Source organism: Aspergillus oryzae, chromosome 2, assembly GCF_000184455.2.
Source record: "Aspergillus oryzae RIB40 DNA, chromosome 2".
NCBI classification, from domain to species: domain Eukaryota; kingdom Fungi; phylum Ascomycota; class Eurotiomycetes; order Eurotiales; family Aspergillaceae; genus Aspergillus; species Aspergillus oryzae.
Genome location: NC_036436.1, coordinates 4,275,385 through 4,289,438, shown reverse-complemented (window position 1 = coordinate 4,289,438; position 14,054 = coordinate 4,275,385). Strand labels below are relative to the sequence as shown.

At 50.4% G+C, this 14,054-nt stretch overlaps 4 protein-coding genes across 4 annotated transcripts; 3 read left to right on the top strand and 1 right to left on the bottom strand.

Annotated features, from left to right (window-relative positions):
- Positions 1 to 1,686: 1,686 nt before the first annotated feature.
- Positions 1,687 to 2,906, top strand: AO090003000820 (uncharacterized protein; the record flags this gene model as incomplete). The annotated part of the gene is made up of 4 exons (XM_023235049.1): positions 1,687 to 1,964; positions 2,008 to 2,550; positions 2,615 to 2,677; positions 2,729 to 2,906. 4 exons carry the CDS (start codon positions 1,687 to 1,689, stop codon positions 2,904 to 2,906), a joined length of 1,062 nt encoding a protein of 353 aa, XP_023090107.1.
- A 493-nt stretch (positions 2,907 to 3,399) lies between these two features.
- On the top strand, positions 3,400 to 5,010 carry pdeB (3',5'-cyclic-nucleotide phosphodiesterase PDE2; the record flags this gene model as incomplete). Its single annotated transcript, XM_023235048.1, has 1 exon — positions 3,400 to 5,010. One exon carries the CDS (start codon positions 3,400 to 3,402, stop codon positions 5,008 to 5,010), a length of 1,611 nt encoding a protein of 536 aa, XP_023090106.1.
- Positions 5,011 to 6,076: 1,066 nt separating this feature from the next.
- On the bottom strand, positions 6,077 to 6,907 carry AO090003000818 (SelT/SelW/SelH family protein; the record flags this gene model as incomplete). The annotated part of the gene is made up of 3 exons (XM_001819900.3): positions 6,077 to 6,267; positions 6,377 to 6,542; positions 6,794 to 6,907. 3 exons carry the CDS (start codon positions 6,905 to 6,907, stop codon positions 6,077 to 6,079), a joined length of 471 nt encoding a protein of 156 aa, XP_001819952.1.
- Positions 6,908 to 10,083: 3,176 nt separating this feature from the next.
- On the top strand, positions 10,084 to 13,459 carry tif32 (putative eukaryotic translation initiation factor 3 subunit EifCa; the record flags this gene model as incomplete). Its single annotated transcript, XM_001819899.3, has 4 exons — positions 10,084 to 10,125; positions 10,232 to 10,456; positions 10,536 to 12,910; positions 12,985 to 13,459. 4 exons carry the CDS (start codon positions 10,084 to 10,086, stop codon positions 13,457 to 13,459), a joined length of 3,117 nt encoding a protein of 1,038 aa, XP_001819951.1.
- Between the last annotated feature and the right edge of the window lie 595 nt (positions 13,460 to 14,054).

Sequence of the window (14,054 nt, the reverse complement as noted above, 5' to 3'; positions counted from 1 at the left end):
GAAAACCTGAGGAGAACAAGAACGATACACCACATCGGTTACCCTATCAATACCTCCCCGTATGTAATAAATACCTTACTCTACCTACAGATCGGCCCCATCGCCGAGTCTCTGACGACGCCCACACCCGCCGTGCCGCGACCTTCTGGAAGTCTGGAAGGAAGCCTGAGCGAAGGGGAAAAAGCGAAGAAAAAGAAGTCAGTCTCACAAAGCGCACGCCGCTGACCTCTTACCTTTCCGGGGCTGGCATTTCCTACTGGACAGAATTATCTTCAACTGTTTCCATTGCCCTACTTGGACTGAACTAAACCTCACTGTTCTCCAGAGTTATACTTACATTTTGCGCCAACCGATAGGGCCCTTGGATCGGAATTACCCAAAGAACCTCAATCAATCCACTCGTCCTCCACTCTTCTTTCCCACTCCCTGAATTCGTTCCCTCCTTCCATCATCTATCGTCTTCTTCTTCTCTCCTCTTTTTTTTTTTTTTCCTTTCTTCCTTTCCTTATTGTGACAATCTTATTTTCCTATCTGAACAATCTCATTGACGACTGTCTGCACATTTATCTCCCTTTTTCATTATCCTTCGCCTCCCCAGTCCTCTCTGTGCCGACGTCCCCCTTTGTACAAGTACTCAACCAACCTCATATCTGAACGCACACTTTCGATCTTTCACCTACCCTCGGACTATTGTTCTCGTCTTCTATCGTCTTTTTCTTTGCTTCATCGACTTTTGGTTTTGCTCTTCCAACAGACGGACGCCTTTGGTTGTCGATCATCGACGCGACCGCACGCTGTGCTCTTCTTCACCTTTTTGAGTCTCGTGTCATCATTTTCCCGTGTGGCCCTGCCCGTGGCCCACCATGACGCCCTAAGATTTCCCGCTTCTGGGCCTCGAATTTTGTCGTCCTTGATTTCGGCGAATCTTACATGTGTCGCGATCCCGCGGAGTGCTCCTAATCGGTTTCTATCGGCGGTGGTTTTGATAGTGCAGAACAGCACAGCACTAAGCAATTGGCCCACACCAGGTCGTGTTTCGCTCTCGGTCTCTTTATTCTCTCGACCTACTGAACTTTGCCGACCCCAAACGTGAGTGGATCCCATGTACGTGTATGTGGCGATCGTGGTAGACTGCCATCTGGAGGCTTGTGTATGGAACAAGAGACCTGGAAGTCTTGGAAAAAGGAACCAAGTATTGCACTCTGGGCAGGTTGGCAATTGATCAAACCTCTGTGGACAACTACAGCGAACAATCCATTGTTCGAATGCGCACCTGTGGCTGCTTTTCGGTCTCCGGTTCCCTGGCGCAGTATTCATTGATCCTCTCCATACTGGCTTTGCCGTGTCGCCCACATACACTACATCACCAGAACTTTGCATATGGTTGCTGACCCGATAGAACTCCAGAAAGACTAGGGTCGCTGCTCCTTTCCATTTCTCAGTCTCTCCTTTTGAATTTCACCTACCGTCCACCCTCACCTTCTCTATATACTCTGCCAGCCACTCGTTTTTCCCTGTTACATTTCTTCGTTTCCCCGTAATTATTCACGCTGCAACCTACACTATCAACTCGGTGTTAGCCTTATTAGACCGAGTTTGGACTGGGTAGAGTACCGTGTTTTATTTGACCACTCTGTTACTTCTCTTGTCCATCCATCACACTTTGAACTGGAGGAGCTCTAAGCTATGGGTGTGCCGAACCCAGTCGACAGCATGGATGGTGTCGAATGTTCGGCCGTGTATATTGATCGCCGTGTAGTCCAAGAACGGTGGGTGTATCAAAGCCCCACTGATTCCTCAAATACGTCTAGTTCCGATGCCTCTACATTTCCTGACGAACCGGATTCTCTGCGATCAGATGTGGAAGTTCTACTGGGGGTCTGCAAACGGAGTATGTCTTGTGTTTCACCTGGTGCTTCTCGCCGTACCGTTACTGACCGGAGTCTGCGATATAGTTTATCTGTGTAATGTTGGCCCCTCTCTCGCATCCAAACTCGCCGAACTTAGTGACGACGCCATTACGACCTGCACACCTATCTTCGCGTTCTTTGACGTCGATTTATCAGGAGAAGACGCCGGCCTATCGCGTCGGAAGAGTGGCCGGGGCTCATGGCCCGAGGTATCTCCATCTCCGGCGTCGTTGCGTCGCGGCTTCACCTTCTCATCTCAGTCCGAGGGGGCGCACGATCTGAAGTTATTGTCGGGATTGTCAGCCGACATTCAAGTCCAAGAGTCCCCAAACTTAATCGTCCCGGTTGCTGTCTTGCGCTCCTCTGCTCAGCCCCCTAGTAGCGTGCCCGTTGACCCCCAGCGCAACGGGGCGATCCCCGAATTTCAGCAGATATCGAAATGCTTAGATGCGGGAGCCGTCGACGTCTTAGCGTCACCCCTGAGCAAGGCTAGGATGCAGGGCCTTGTAGTCCACGCCTTCCGTGCTCGCAAGTCCGCTTTGAAAGAACAGTCCCGCTTCATGTCCAGAAAAAAGTTGCGCAAGTATTCGTGGGTAGGTGTTCACGATGAGCAGCCCTATGCCTACTTAAGAGAAGCAATGTGAGTTCATCCTGATGGTTCAGCCACCCCTAGCCTCGAATGCAATGCTTACTGTGATGTGTAGGGTGTCGAAGCTTATGAAGGGCATCTGCAATCCCGAAGAGGTGATAGAAGAATTTCAGGATCAGTACGTACTACAGCAGCGCCTATAACACCAACTTGTCTAACACCATTCTAGGAGTGAATTGGATGTGAGCCCAGAACGTGAGGAGCTCATCAAAGAGCAGATCGGAAACTGGAACTTTACCGCTCATGGTTTTTCTGATGATGAGCTGGTGTTGGGGGCTTCTGAAATCCTGCACCATGCCTTCACTATGCCAAATCTGGAACAGTGGCAATTAACCCCTGGTAAGTGAATCGTCAAATTCTGTCGAAAATCTTCTGCGATGGCTAATTGAGTGCGGTTTCTGTGAATTAGGTGAACTTCGGACGTTCTTGCTTGCGTGTCGTGCATCCTATAACTCCTTTGTTCTCTACCATAACTTTCGACATGCTATTGACGTCCTGCAATCTGTATTTTGTTTCCTCCTTCACATTGGCGCTCTTCCCCCTTATGGGTCGGTTACTCGAGACACTGACTCGAAATCTCCTATTGCTTCCCTTCTCACACCCTTCGATACTCTTACGCTGTTGATATCGGCAATTGGTCATGACGTGGGTCACCCTGGAGTGAATAACTTTTTCCTGGTCAAGCTCAACGCACCGCTGGCACAACTCTACAATGATAACTCAGTGTTGGAGGCATTTCACTGCGCTGCCTTTTCCCAGATCTTGCGCCGCTACTGGCCATCCGCATTTAAGGATAAGCAAATCCGCAAATTGCTGATCAGCTCGATCTTGGCAACAGACATGGGCGTCCACCAGAAGTTCATGGAGCGATTGGGGTCTTTGCAGGAGAAGTTCTATGAGAACGGCCAGACTGTTGATGGATGGAAGCCCCAGGATCTCGATATGTACAAGACTCTTCTTTGTGGTCTACTAATCAAATGCGCCGATATCAGTAACGTGGCGCGGCCGTGGGATGTGGCTGAAAAATGGACCAAGATTCTGCAGGAAGAGTTCGCCAACCAGGGTGAGATGGAAAAGGAGGTTGGCATGGAAACTGCTTTGTTCGGTGGGCCACCAGAACTCGGAAACGTATACAAACTCGCCATAGGTCAGATCGGTTTCATGTCTATATTCGCTCTTCCTCTATTCGAGGGCGTAGCGGATATCTTGCCCGATATGCGATTCATTGTTGAACATATCCGAAACAATCAGTCCAGATGGCATCACCTCGCTGATTTGGAGAAAAGAAAGCAGATCTTGTTAGACGAAAGTGGCCCTGATGACGTGGTATCTCCTTGTACTCAGAGTCCAGCTGTGAGTTTGAAAGGCTTCAAAGGTCTCCGTGCACCGTTAACGACGAGCGGACCGGATACTCCTGCCAAACAATCACCCCCACCCAATGAAAATAGTGGCCGGCGCGAAACGGATTATTTTGGTGCAGTCCACTCGTCCGTGGATTCTGGAACCTCGCGCGGGAGTCTTAACGAGAACACCATTAGTCCTGTCGTCTCTCCGGATACAGCCGGTCCTTCGATGGACATAACTGGAAGTCCTTTGCCCTCCCAAACCCCATCGCGAAAGTCGTCCAACGCTGTGCCAGACCTTACCATGGTCTCCATCGCAGGCGCGTCCCCAGACAGAAACAGGATTCGGACGGACTCCGGAGTATCCAATGGGGCCGCCGACGGCCACTCTTCCCTTGACACGAATCACTCTTCACGGGACCCCACGGTTCTGGCCGCCGTCATTTTCTCTAACTCGCGCGAGGACGATTCACAGGATCATTCAAGCGTCCGCGACAGTACGGGGGATATCACAGGCGAAAGACCGAGCAGTTCACGCAATGGTCCGCAAAACTATCGTCGCCATCACGCCAACACTAATTCATCGGGACGCACATCTGGCCCATCGAACTCTCAGCGGAACAGTTGTACCAGAACCCACAGCATCAGTAACTACAGCAATAACATGACTCCTATTTCTCCTGCGACCAACGCAACCAGTTTCCTTACTGTAGATGACGGTGAGGACAAGGGCTTTAGCCAGGAAAGCAGTAGCAGGAGCGATCGTGAAAGTGATAGGGGCGACGCGCGTCCAGCCTCTTCCAATATTGACCGAGAATCGGAGGGTCGTCCACCACAGTCCAGCCATACTTCCCATTCTCAGTCGGATGAGATGAACAAGAATCATCTTATGGCGCCCGTGAAAGGGAACGGCAATGGCTATTCCAAACAGTCTGCACACCCCCCTGGAAGCCCAAAGCACGACGGCAATGGTCAGCAATGGGATGGGTCCAGCGGCGGAGAGCAGCCATCGCGCAAGTTGTTGAAACGTCGAAGTCGCCTTCGATTAGCATTCTGGAAACGCAAAACCCATCATTCTCACCATCATGAGCTGAGCGGTGAATCATGATGGTATCTCTTCCTCAAGAGGATTTCATCGATCAATGTTCTGTTTGTTTTACATGTTTTCAAGGTGTTTCTGGCTGGGATTCATGTGGATCGATGGGAGGATTGGGTAATGCATTGGCTGATGACTCGGAATTACGATGGAATTGCATGATGTTCACGACCAGCTCGGTTGACATACGAACCCGAGCAACCAAAAAAGAAAAAAGCATGGTTCCCGAGGTAGACGCGCGGGATGGCCCGCAATATTGGCATGTGCATGTTTTGAGTCCTTTCGGATGACATCCCAAATATCTATATCTTGGCGATATTGGCGGTGCTCTCCGCACACCAGCAGTACGTTCGGGCTTTCCGAGCATATCAGTCCCATTTGGGGATGTCGGATGCCCTGTTCAGATGATATCTGAAGTCAGGGTTTAGCCTTGTTTGACTGCAGGGACGCATTAAAACTTTCGAAACCTCTCTTATATATTCTTCTTTTTTTTTTTTTTTTTATCGTATCAACCTTCTAAAGCCCTCGTTCTATCTCTTGTTTCCTTTTTTCGATATTCCCCTTTTATTCCATATCATTATCGTTCACTCACTTTGACCATTTTCCTTGTTCTCCTACCTGATTATTTTCTCCCGGATAGGCTTTGGGTTGGCGGACATAGAGTCAGGGCGTGGTTTTGGCGTTCTGAGGTTCACCATATGGCTGGACTGTGCCTTTTAATTTCATTTGTGTTTGAAAACACGGGTCTATAGTTGCATTCTTGCTGTTTCTTTTCGTTTCCAGTAGCATGACTGTGGAATATGTCAATGCAGTGATATATATATTCACCCATCTAAGTCGTCGAGCGTGCCCTAGATCGTTCCAACAACCTTGTTTGTAGCGGTGTCACTGTCACCTAGTCTCTCACACAACGCTCTGTGGTATATAACAAGACAGTCTTATAGCAGTTTCGCATGTCTATACATTACAGGTATATCTATCCTTGGGTATCAGATATTCGCCACGCAGTCCAACCTATAACAGCGTTTCCAAACAGACTACCTCTAGCATCTATCCAATACCCACCCATTCAACCCCATCACCGACAATCCTCACACTCTTTCTTCTCCCCATCTACCTTCTCACCCCCCTTTCCCTCACTCGAACTCACCCTAGCAGCACCCCCCTCCTTCACAGACACATTACCAGCCTTCAACGCCCGATCCGTATGCCCCAAATCCCTCGACGGATCAATCACATTCCTCACCAACGACTTGAGCACCTTGACCTCTGCACATTATCAGCATCGCCTCCATACCCTCCCCCTCAAGCAATAGCTAAACCAACAAAGTAACCAATCCACAAACCACAAGATAGGCAACAATATCTAGGTACGTACCAGGAAACCCCCCATTCGTCTTCCGATCCCACAAGATCGTCTCTTGCGTCTCCACCACTTCCGACGAGGAATGATATATCGTTACTGTGAAGATTCCCCCCGTAGCCGGGATGAGCGCTACCTCGCCTAGATCGGTGCTGAATGTTGAGAGGAGCTCTTGGGCGAACTTTTGAAATTGTTAGTTTGGGGTTGAACTTGGTGTTGGGGATACTATATTGGTTTGTGGGATGATTTATGGATCAATTGGTTAGGCTGCGGTTGGGGTTGGATAATTTATAGGGGAGTGTTTGTGATATATTGGTTTTTATTGTTGTGATAGGCGCTTTTGTGATAGTATGAGTCATATCATTATAAGGATGGGTGGGTTATAGGTATGGTAAAAGGGTATGGTAAAAAGGGAAGAGAGGAAAGACCTACATAAGCAGCCCTCAACATCCATTTACATTGTGTGCAGTATTTGATCGTGATGCGTGGGAGGTGTACTTTTTCTGTGGCGACGGATGTCTTTGGCTGGGGCTCCGGGGTTGTCATTTTTTTTTTTCTTTGGTTAAGTTGGAAGTGCAGACTTTAGTTCCGGCGGCGATGTCTTCGGTTCGTTTCTTTGGTGGGATGTGGTGGTTTGGAGGTGGGGTGGTGATTGATCTATGGTCGGGATTGATATTGATAGAAAGGATGTCAATGGCGGCGGATGATGTCAGCGGCGGGTGGAGTTTGCGAGGACAACTAAAAGAAGAGCTTGAGGCTCTTCTTCGTGTGGATTTCGTCCATGGCGGGCTCTGATTTGTTCACTGGGATCGATTTCTCTTGGTTTTATGCAGCTTGTTTGCTCCGGGGCTGCTGGTACTGGGTCGAATGCTTACGATAGTGCTTACTGCATACGTACAATTGGATTTGTGCATCTTGCGCTGCAGCTCCCGGGATTGGAATCAGTCATGTCGGTATTATAGTTGGTTCGAGACCACCAAATCTATGATACAAGAAGGACCATCAAATCTGACGCCAGGACGTCACATCGTCCCTCCGAGGATTTGTGGTGATTTTCTTTTGGAATCTGAGAGAGGGAAAGGAAACAAGGGAGAAAGAAAAGAAAGAGCCCACACCATCCATAACAGTAGAACATATGAAATATCAAGGACTCAAAGATATCACTGGGAAGAAACGGGCATACTGCCAAGGCTAGAAAGGGAATTTTCAACACATCAAGGCACAAATAGCTCAGAGAGAAAAAAGTAAGAGGAACAAGAAAAAAGGAGACGTCGCATATCGAAATGCATCGCGCTCATCAACAGCGGATCCCATGGGCAAGTGCGACCGTACACTGCCCCGTCGTCAGCGTCCGAAGTTCTTGCAAGTCCAGCGCGTGTTCCCTTCGGGGGCTGAGCAGCCTCACGAGCACCCAGAAATCCCGCGCCTCCCCGCTGATCGGTTGTCGGTACGTGGTCCTGGTCGTGGCGAGTGGGTAGCGATGCGACGTTTCCAAAGGTCAAAAGAGGTATTGAGAAGAATAAGATTAGGTAGTAGAAGGTGATGTCGTAGCGTTTGAGGGTACAATGGACCGCTCGGTAGCGAGTCCAGCTTAGTTAATGGCGTGGAATGTCATGGATCCATTACATGACCGTGCAACAGCCTCCCTGCTGTTGAGGGGCGTATGGGTCATCGCGTTTGTCCACCTAGAAGAGGTTGGGTTAGTTTCCCTGACTTTGGATCGATCGCACGAGCTAGATGCGGAGTTCCTCGTGGAGGGGAGAATTGACGTCGCATACCTGACCCCATACGGACGGTACCATAAAGTCGCGAGTGTTGTTGCAGTAATTAATCAGCCTGTTCCAGTCCAGACGGATGGTATCAGTATCCGTCGGTCGCACACGAGGGGTAGACCAAGTGGTAATTGGGGACGACGTACGACATCGCAGCCTCGGACACTTTGACCCGGGGACGGTCCAGGTCTTCCTTCAGACGAGCATTGAGTTCTGTCAGTCGTCGATACTTCAAATCGGCCACACTTTGCTTCTTGTTCTTGACATCCCCTCCCGATCGAAGCTCGTAGGCAGGCATCGTGGTAGTTTAAGTTGTTGACTCTTTTTTTTTTTTTTTCTTTTTATATCTTAATCTTTTTTGGGGATCGGAACGATTTGAGGTGCGAATTAACTATATGCGCACACACGGGAAGGGAAGGGGGGGAGTTTGTGTGGGTTGGACCGGTAAGTAGGAAGAGAAGGTGGTCAAGTAAGGTTCGCGCGTCGAGCCGAGTAAGGGGAGAGAAGGCGGACCGACCAAATGGTGGGAGGAAATTAAATTATGAGAGAGAGAACGACTTTCCAATATTACTTGGGGAGGGAAGGGCTCAACGGAGAGAACGACCGAATAGGTTGACCCGGAAATAATTGCTCAAGTGGAAATAAAAGAATAAAGAAGAAAGGAAAAATAAAAAAGAAGCAAAAAGGTGAGTTCCCCCGAGACAAGGATTAGAACTTGGGAAAGAGTGACAAGTCGAGAGGCTAAGAAAGAGGAGAAAGAAAGGGAAATGAAGAATTGGGTGGTCTGTGAGGCGACCTTTGAACTTTGGTTTTTCGGGGGGAATTTCTCGGATGTTGGTTTTTAATTAACTAACCCAAGTCCCCTCGCTCTTTTCTCTCTCTTTGCTCAGCTTTTCTTCTTCCTTGCCCCTGAACCTGGGAAAAAATGGAGTAGATTATAACAACTAGTCTAGCTAGTTACTTAGTCTCATTAGTCAGTTTATCTCCCCTCACAAAATATAAAAAATAAAAACAAAAAAGCGGATGATCGATGCCGAAAAAGTAGTAAAGATTGGAAACGGATCATCCGATTGTTTATTCATCGAAGCTCTTAAGAAGAATCACGGAAACTCGTTGGACTAATAGTTCTTCTTATTATGATTCTGTATTACATTCCTCTTTGAATTGTCTCTCGCATTGACAACTTCCATTTCCCCTCACGTGTTCTCAATGTTACCGTACCATACATAACACGTGATGACGGGCCATTGACGGTCGGTTTCGTGGTCTACTCCAGAGGTAATAAATTCATGTCATGGTCATTGCCTGTTCTACAGACAGGATGATGACTTGTACAAAGTACTCGACAGAATCCAGGTACTACCTAGTACCGTACTCCGTACATACTACAAAGTGGTTCTCCCAGCTGACTGATCACGGAGATGGACCCAATCACTCTGGTGGAATGCGACCCCATTGTTCTCCAGCCGGTGTATTGACCGAGTCCGAGCTTTCTTCCAGGATATCAGGATGGTTCCAGACTCACGAACCACCCAGGGCAAAATCACCCCCCATTCCCTCGCAGAAATATAGCCAGGGATTAGACCTTGCTTTTAGTTCCAGCCTAGATTGCATATTTATACCATGACATTGAGGGGATATCACGCGGCGTCGCTCTGACTCCCAGTCGTATCACGTGACTTAGGTCGCTTAACCGAAGTGGGAAGCCCTTCGGCCTGTTTTTTGAAATCTCGCACAACGCCCGCCAAAGCCCAAAGATCCCTCCCCAACCGACGTTGAAGGGCCGTCGCGTGGCAGTGTATTCGCAAATAGGGACTTTATCGCTTTCGACACTTGCTGCCCGCCGTTGTCGAGCGAAACCCACCTTTTTTCGCCCCTCGAACTACAGACGTGTGCCGTTTTACCATAATTCGATAGAAATCGCTTATCCCGAAGCATTCGTCGCCCATCATGCCGCCTCCTCCTCATATCAAGCCCGAAAATGTCCTGAAGGTGAGTGGAACCTTCTGCTGCGATGGACATCGATGCAAAATCACGACGGTCGCGGATAACGGAGATGTCTGATGGAAACTAACGCTGGTGTTTTTACTCGTCTTAGAGGGCGCAGGAACTTATCGCCGTGGGCCAGGCCCCCGCCGCCCTCAATGTCCTTCACGAACATGTCACCTCCAAGAGGACGCGCAGCAGCCCCATCGTGTCGCTGGAACCGGTTATGCTACTTTTCGTCGAGCTGTGCGTGGATCTTCGCAAGGGAAAGGCCGCCAAGGATGGATTGTATCAATATAAGAACATCGCCCAGAACACCAATGTGGCTACTATCGAGGTACGCGGATCATGGGAGACTAGAGGTGGGAATGGTTGTCTGCATAGGGTAGAAGCTTACAGGTTGTGTGTATTTGCAGGTCGTCCTCAAGAAGTTCATCGAACTCGCCGAGAAGAAGGTGACCGAAGCCCAAGCCAAGGCCGATGAGATCCAGTCTTCGTTGGAATCCGCCGCCCCCTCGTCCAACGTGGAGGATTTGGAAGCCATCGAAACCCCCGAGACCATCCTTCTCGCCACTGTTTCCGGTGAGCAGTCCCGTGATCGTACCGACCGCGCTGTCGTGACCCCATGGCTCAAGTTCCTCTGGGAGACCTACCGGACCGTTCTGGAAATCTTGAAGAACAATGCTCGTCTCGAGGTTATGTACCAGACTACCGCCCTCCAGGCCTTCCAGTTCTGCCTGAAGTACACCCGCAAGACGGAATTCCGCAGGCTCTGTGAGCTCCTCCGGAACCATGTGCAGAACGCTGCCAAGTATTCTGCTCAGATGCACGCTATCAACCTGAGCGATCCCGACACTCTTCAGCGCCATTTGGATACCCGTTTCCAGCAGCTGAATGTGGCCGTTGAGTTGGAACTCTGGCAGGAGGCTTTCCGCAGCATTGAGGATATTCACACTCTTCTGAGCCTCAGTAAGCGCCCGGCCAAGAACGTCATGATGGCCAACTACTACGAGAAGCTGGCTCGCATCTTCCTGGTTAGCGAGAACTACCTTTTCCACGCCGCTGCCTGGAGCCGCTACTACAACCTCCTCCGCCAGTCCGCTGCCACCCTCGCTGCCGGTCAGGGTACCAAGAAGGAGAACCCTTCCGTGACTGATGCCGACATGACCAAGGCCGTCTCTTTCGTCCTTCTGTCTGCTCTTGCCATTCCCGTGATTAGCACCTCTCGCTCTCGCGGCGCCTTGGTCGATGTGGATGAGGTCCGCAAGAACAAGAACACTCGCCTCACCAACCTCCTGGGTATGGCCCAGTCTCCCACCCGTGCAGTTCTCTTCAAGGATGCTCTCAACAAGGGTCTGCTGAAGCGTGCTCGCCCTGAAATCCGTGACCTCTACAACATCCTTGAGGTCGACTTCCACCCCCTGTCCATCTGCAAGAAGATTACCCCCATCCTCAAGCAGATTGGCGCTGACCCCGAGATGGAGAAGTACGTTGTACCTCTGCAGCAGGTCATTTTGACCCGTCTCTTCCAGCAGCTGTCTCAGGTCTACGAGTCCGTTTCGCTGAAATTCGTGTACGAGCTGGCCCAGTTCCCTGATCCCTTCCAGGTCACTCCCGCTATGATCGAGAAGTTCATCATGAACGGTTGCAAGAAGGGCGATCTCGCCATCCGGGTGGACCACATCTCGGGTGTCCTTACCTTCGACACCGATGTGTTCTCGTCTGCTAAGGCCCTGCACTCTGGCAGCGCGGCTGGATCTGCGGAAAGCGAGGTGGGCTCGGTGCAGCGCATGCAGAACACCCCTGCTGAGATCGCTCGCCTGCAGCTCACCCGCCTTGCCAAGACTCTCCATGTTTCGTGCATGTATGTCGATCCCTCGTACCACGAGGCTCGTCTGCAAGCCAAGCAGGCGGCCCAGACCCGCGCTGCTGCCGGTGCTGCCAAGGAGCATGAGGAGACCTTGGCTCGCCGTGTTATTATCGACAAGAAGAAGGAGGCCGCCACTGACGCTTTGCAGCGTAAGCAGAGAGAGGAGGAGACCCGCAAGCGGATCCGTACCCAGCAGCTCCAGGAGGCTGAGAAGCAGCGTCTGCTTGATGAACAGCGCGAGCGCGAGAAGAAGCGCATCAAGGATGAGCAGGATCGTATCCGCGAGCAGGAACTCAAGAAGCAGATCGAGGAGCTGAAGAGTGGAGTGAAGGGCATTGACCTCAGTGAAGTTGATCTCAAGGACCTCGATGCTAACCGCCTCCGCGCGATGAAGCTTGCCCAGCTCGAGAAGGAAAAGAACGAGCTCAACGATCGTATTCGCACCACTGGCAAGCGTATTGACCATCTGGAGCGTGCTTTCCGTCGCGAGGAGTTGAAACACATTCCTGCCGACTACGAGGCACAGAAGAAGCGTGATATGGAGCTCTACGAGGCCTTGAAGGCCGAGACCTTGAAGGAGGCCGAGGACAAGCACAAGGAAGCTGTTGCTCTCAAGCACCGTCTCAGCCGTCTGGTACCTGTGTTCAACAACTTCCGCAAGGAGGTCTCCGAGAAGCGTCACGAGGAGTTCGAGAGGCGTCGCAAGGCTGCCGAGAGAGACTTCGAGGCTAAGAAGAAGCAACGTATCAAGGAAGTGCAGGACCGCAGGCGCCGTGAGAGGGCTGAGCGTGAGGAAGCTGAACGCCGCCAGAAGGAGGAAGAGGAACGTATCAAGCGTGAGGAAGAAGAGCGTGCTGCCAAGGAGGAAGAGCGCAGACGTGTTCTGGCTGAGGAGAAGGCTAAGCGCGAAGAAGAGAGAAAGTGAGTTCACAGTTTTTGATCCCTTGTGTCCTACTTTGTCGACGTTGGAGAAATGTTGCTAACCTCACACACAGGAAACTTGATGAGATTGCTCTTAAACAGAAGCAGCGCGAAGAGGAGGCCGAAGCCCGCCGTGCTTCCCGGAAAACTGGTTTCCCAGAGCCGCCCGCTCGTGCAGAGCCTGAACGTACTGCTCCTCGCCTTAACCTGGCTCCTCGCACTGGTGGCGGACCTAGCTGGAGAGAGCGTCAAGCCGCCAAGGAGGCCGCCGGCGGTGCTGCTCCTGAGCCTGCCAAGGAAGAGCCTGCTGCCCAGCCTCCCCGTAGGACCGGTGGCTACGTGCCTCCTCATCTCCGCGGTGCTTCTGCAGCTGCCCCCGCTGCTCCTCCTTCTAACGGCGCTGCACCAAGCCGCTACGTGCCCCCTAGTGCTCGCGACTCCGGTTCCTCTACTCCCCCCTCTCGTACGCAAACCCCCGCTACTACTTCTGAGGAGCCTAAGAGCGCTGGAAAGTGGGTGCCTCGGTGGAAGCAGCAACAAGGCCAGTAAATAATTCACGTTGTTTGAAAAGTTTCTTGGAATGTTGAGAGGATGTGTTGCTTTTACAATTTCTCCCTTTTTATTTTCTCTCACCCTCATGTTCGCATTGTCCCCTCCACGGTATCACTTACCTTGTTTCTATGATGATCGCTGAGACTCCAGGGACATCTTTTAATTTGGTCCCTAGATAGTCTCTTATGTTCACCAAATGCAGTTATGTTCCATTAAATGAAGTCTTCGCCCCCTTCTTTTCTGTCATGTCTGACAGCTACTTGGATGGATAATGCAGAAGCTATGAGTCTCTTTCTTTCACCGTATATGATTTTATCTTCTTTCCGCTTTTGTTGAAACTCTTTCCAATGGGTAATTGGTGGCGTATGATGTCTAATTCATGTTGATTTGACTTGACACTCTTACCTACCTTTTATAGACATGTTGCAGATTTGTGAATTTTCATGTCTATGCCACTCCCAGTAATTGAGTAGCTTACTAAGTCCGGTTATTTTCTTGGGCGAGTAATTTCCGTTGGGTTACTCATGGCATTCTTTGTTTATCTGATGTTTCCTTTTAAACGCCTTACTGTACAAAGCAGAATTAACTGGTA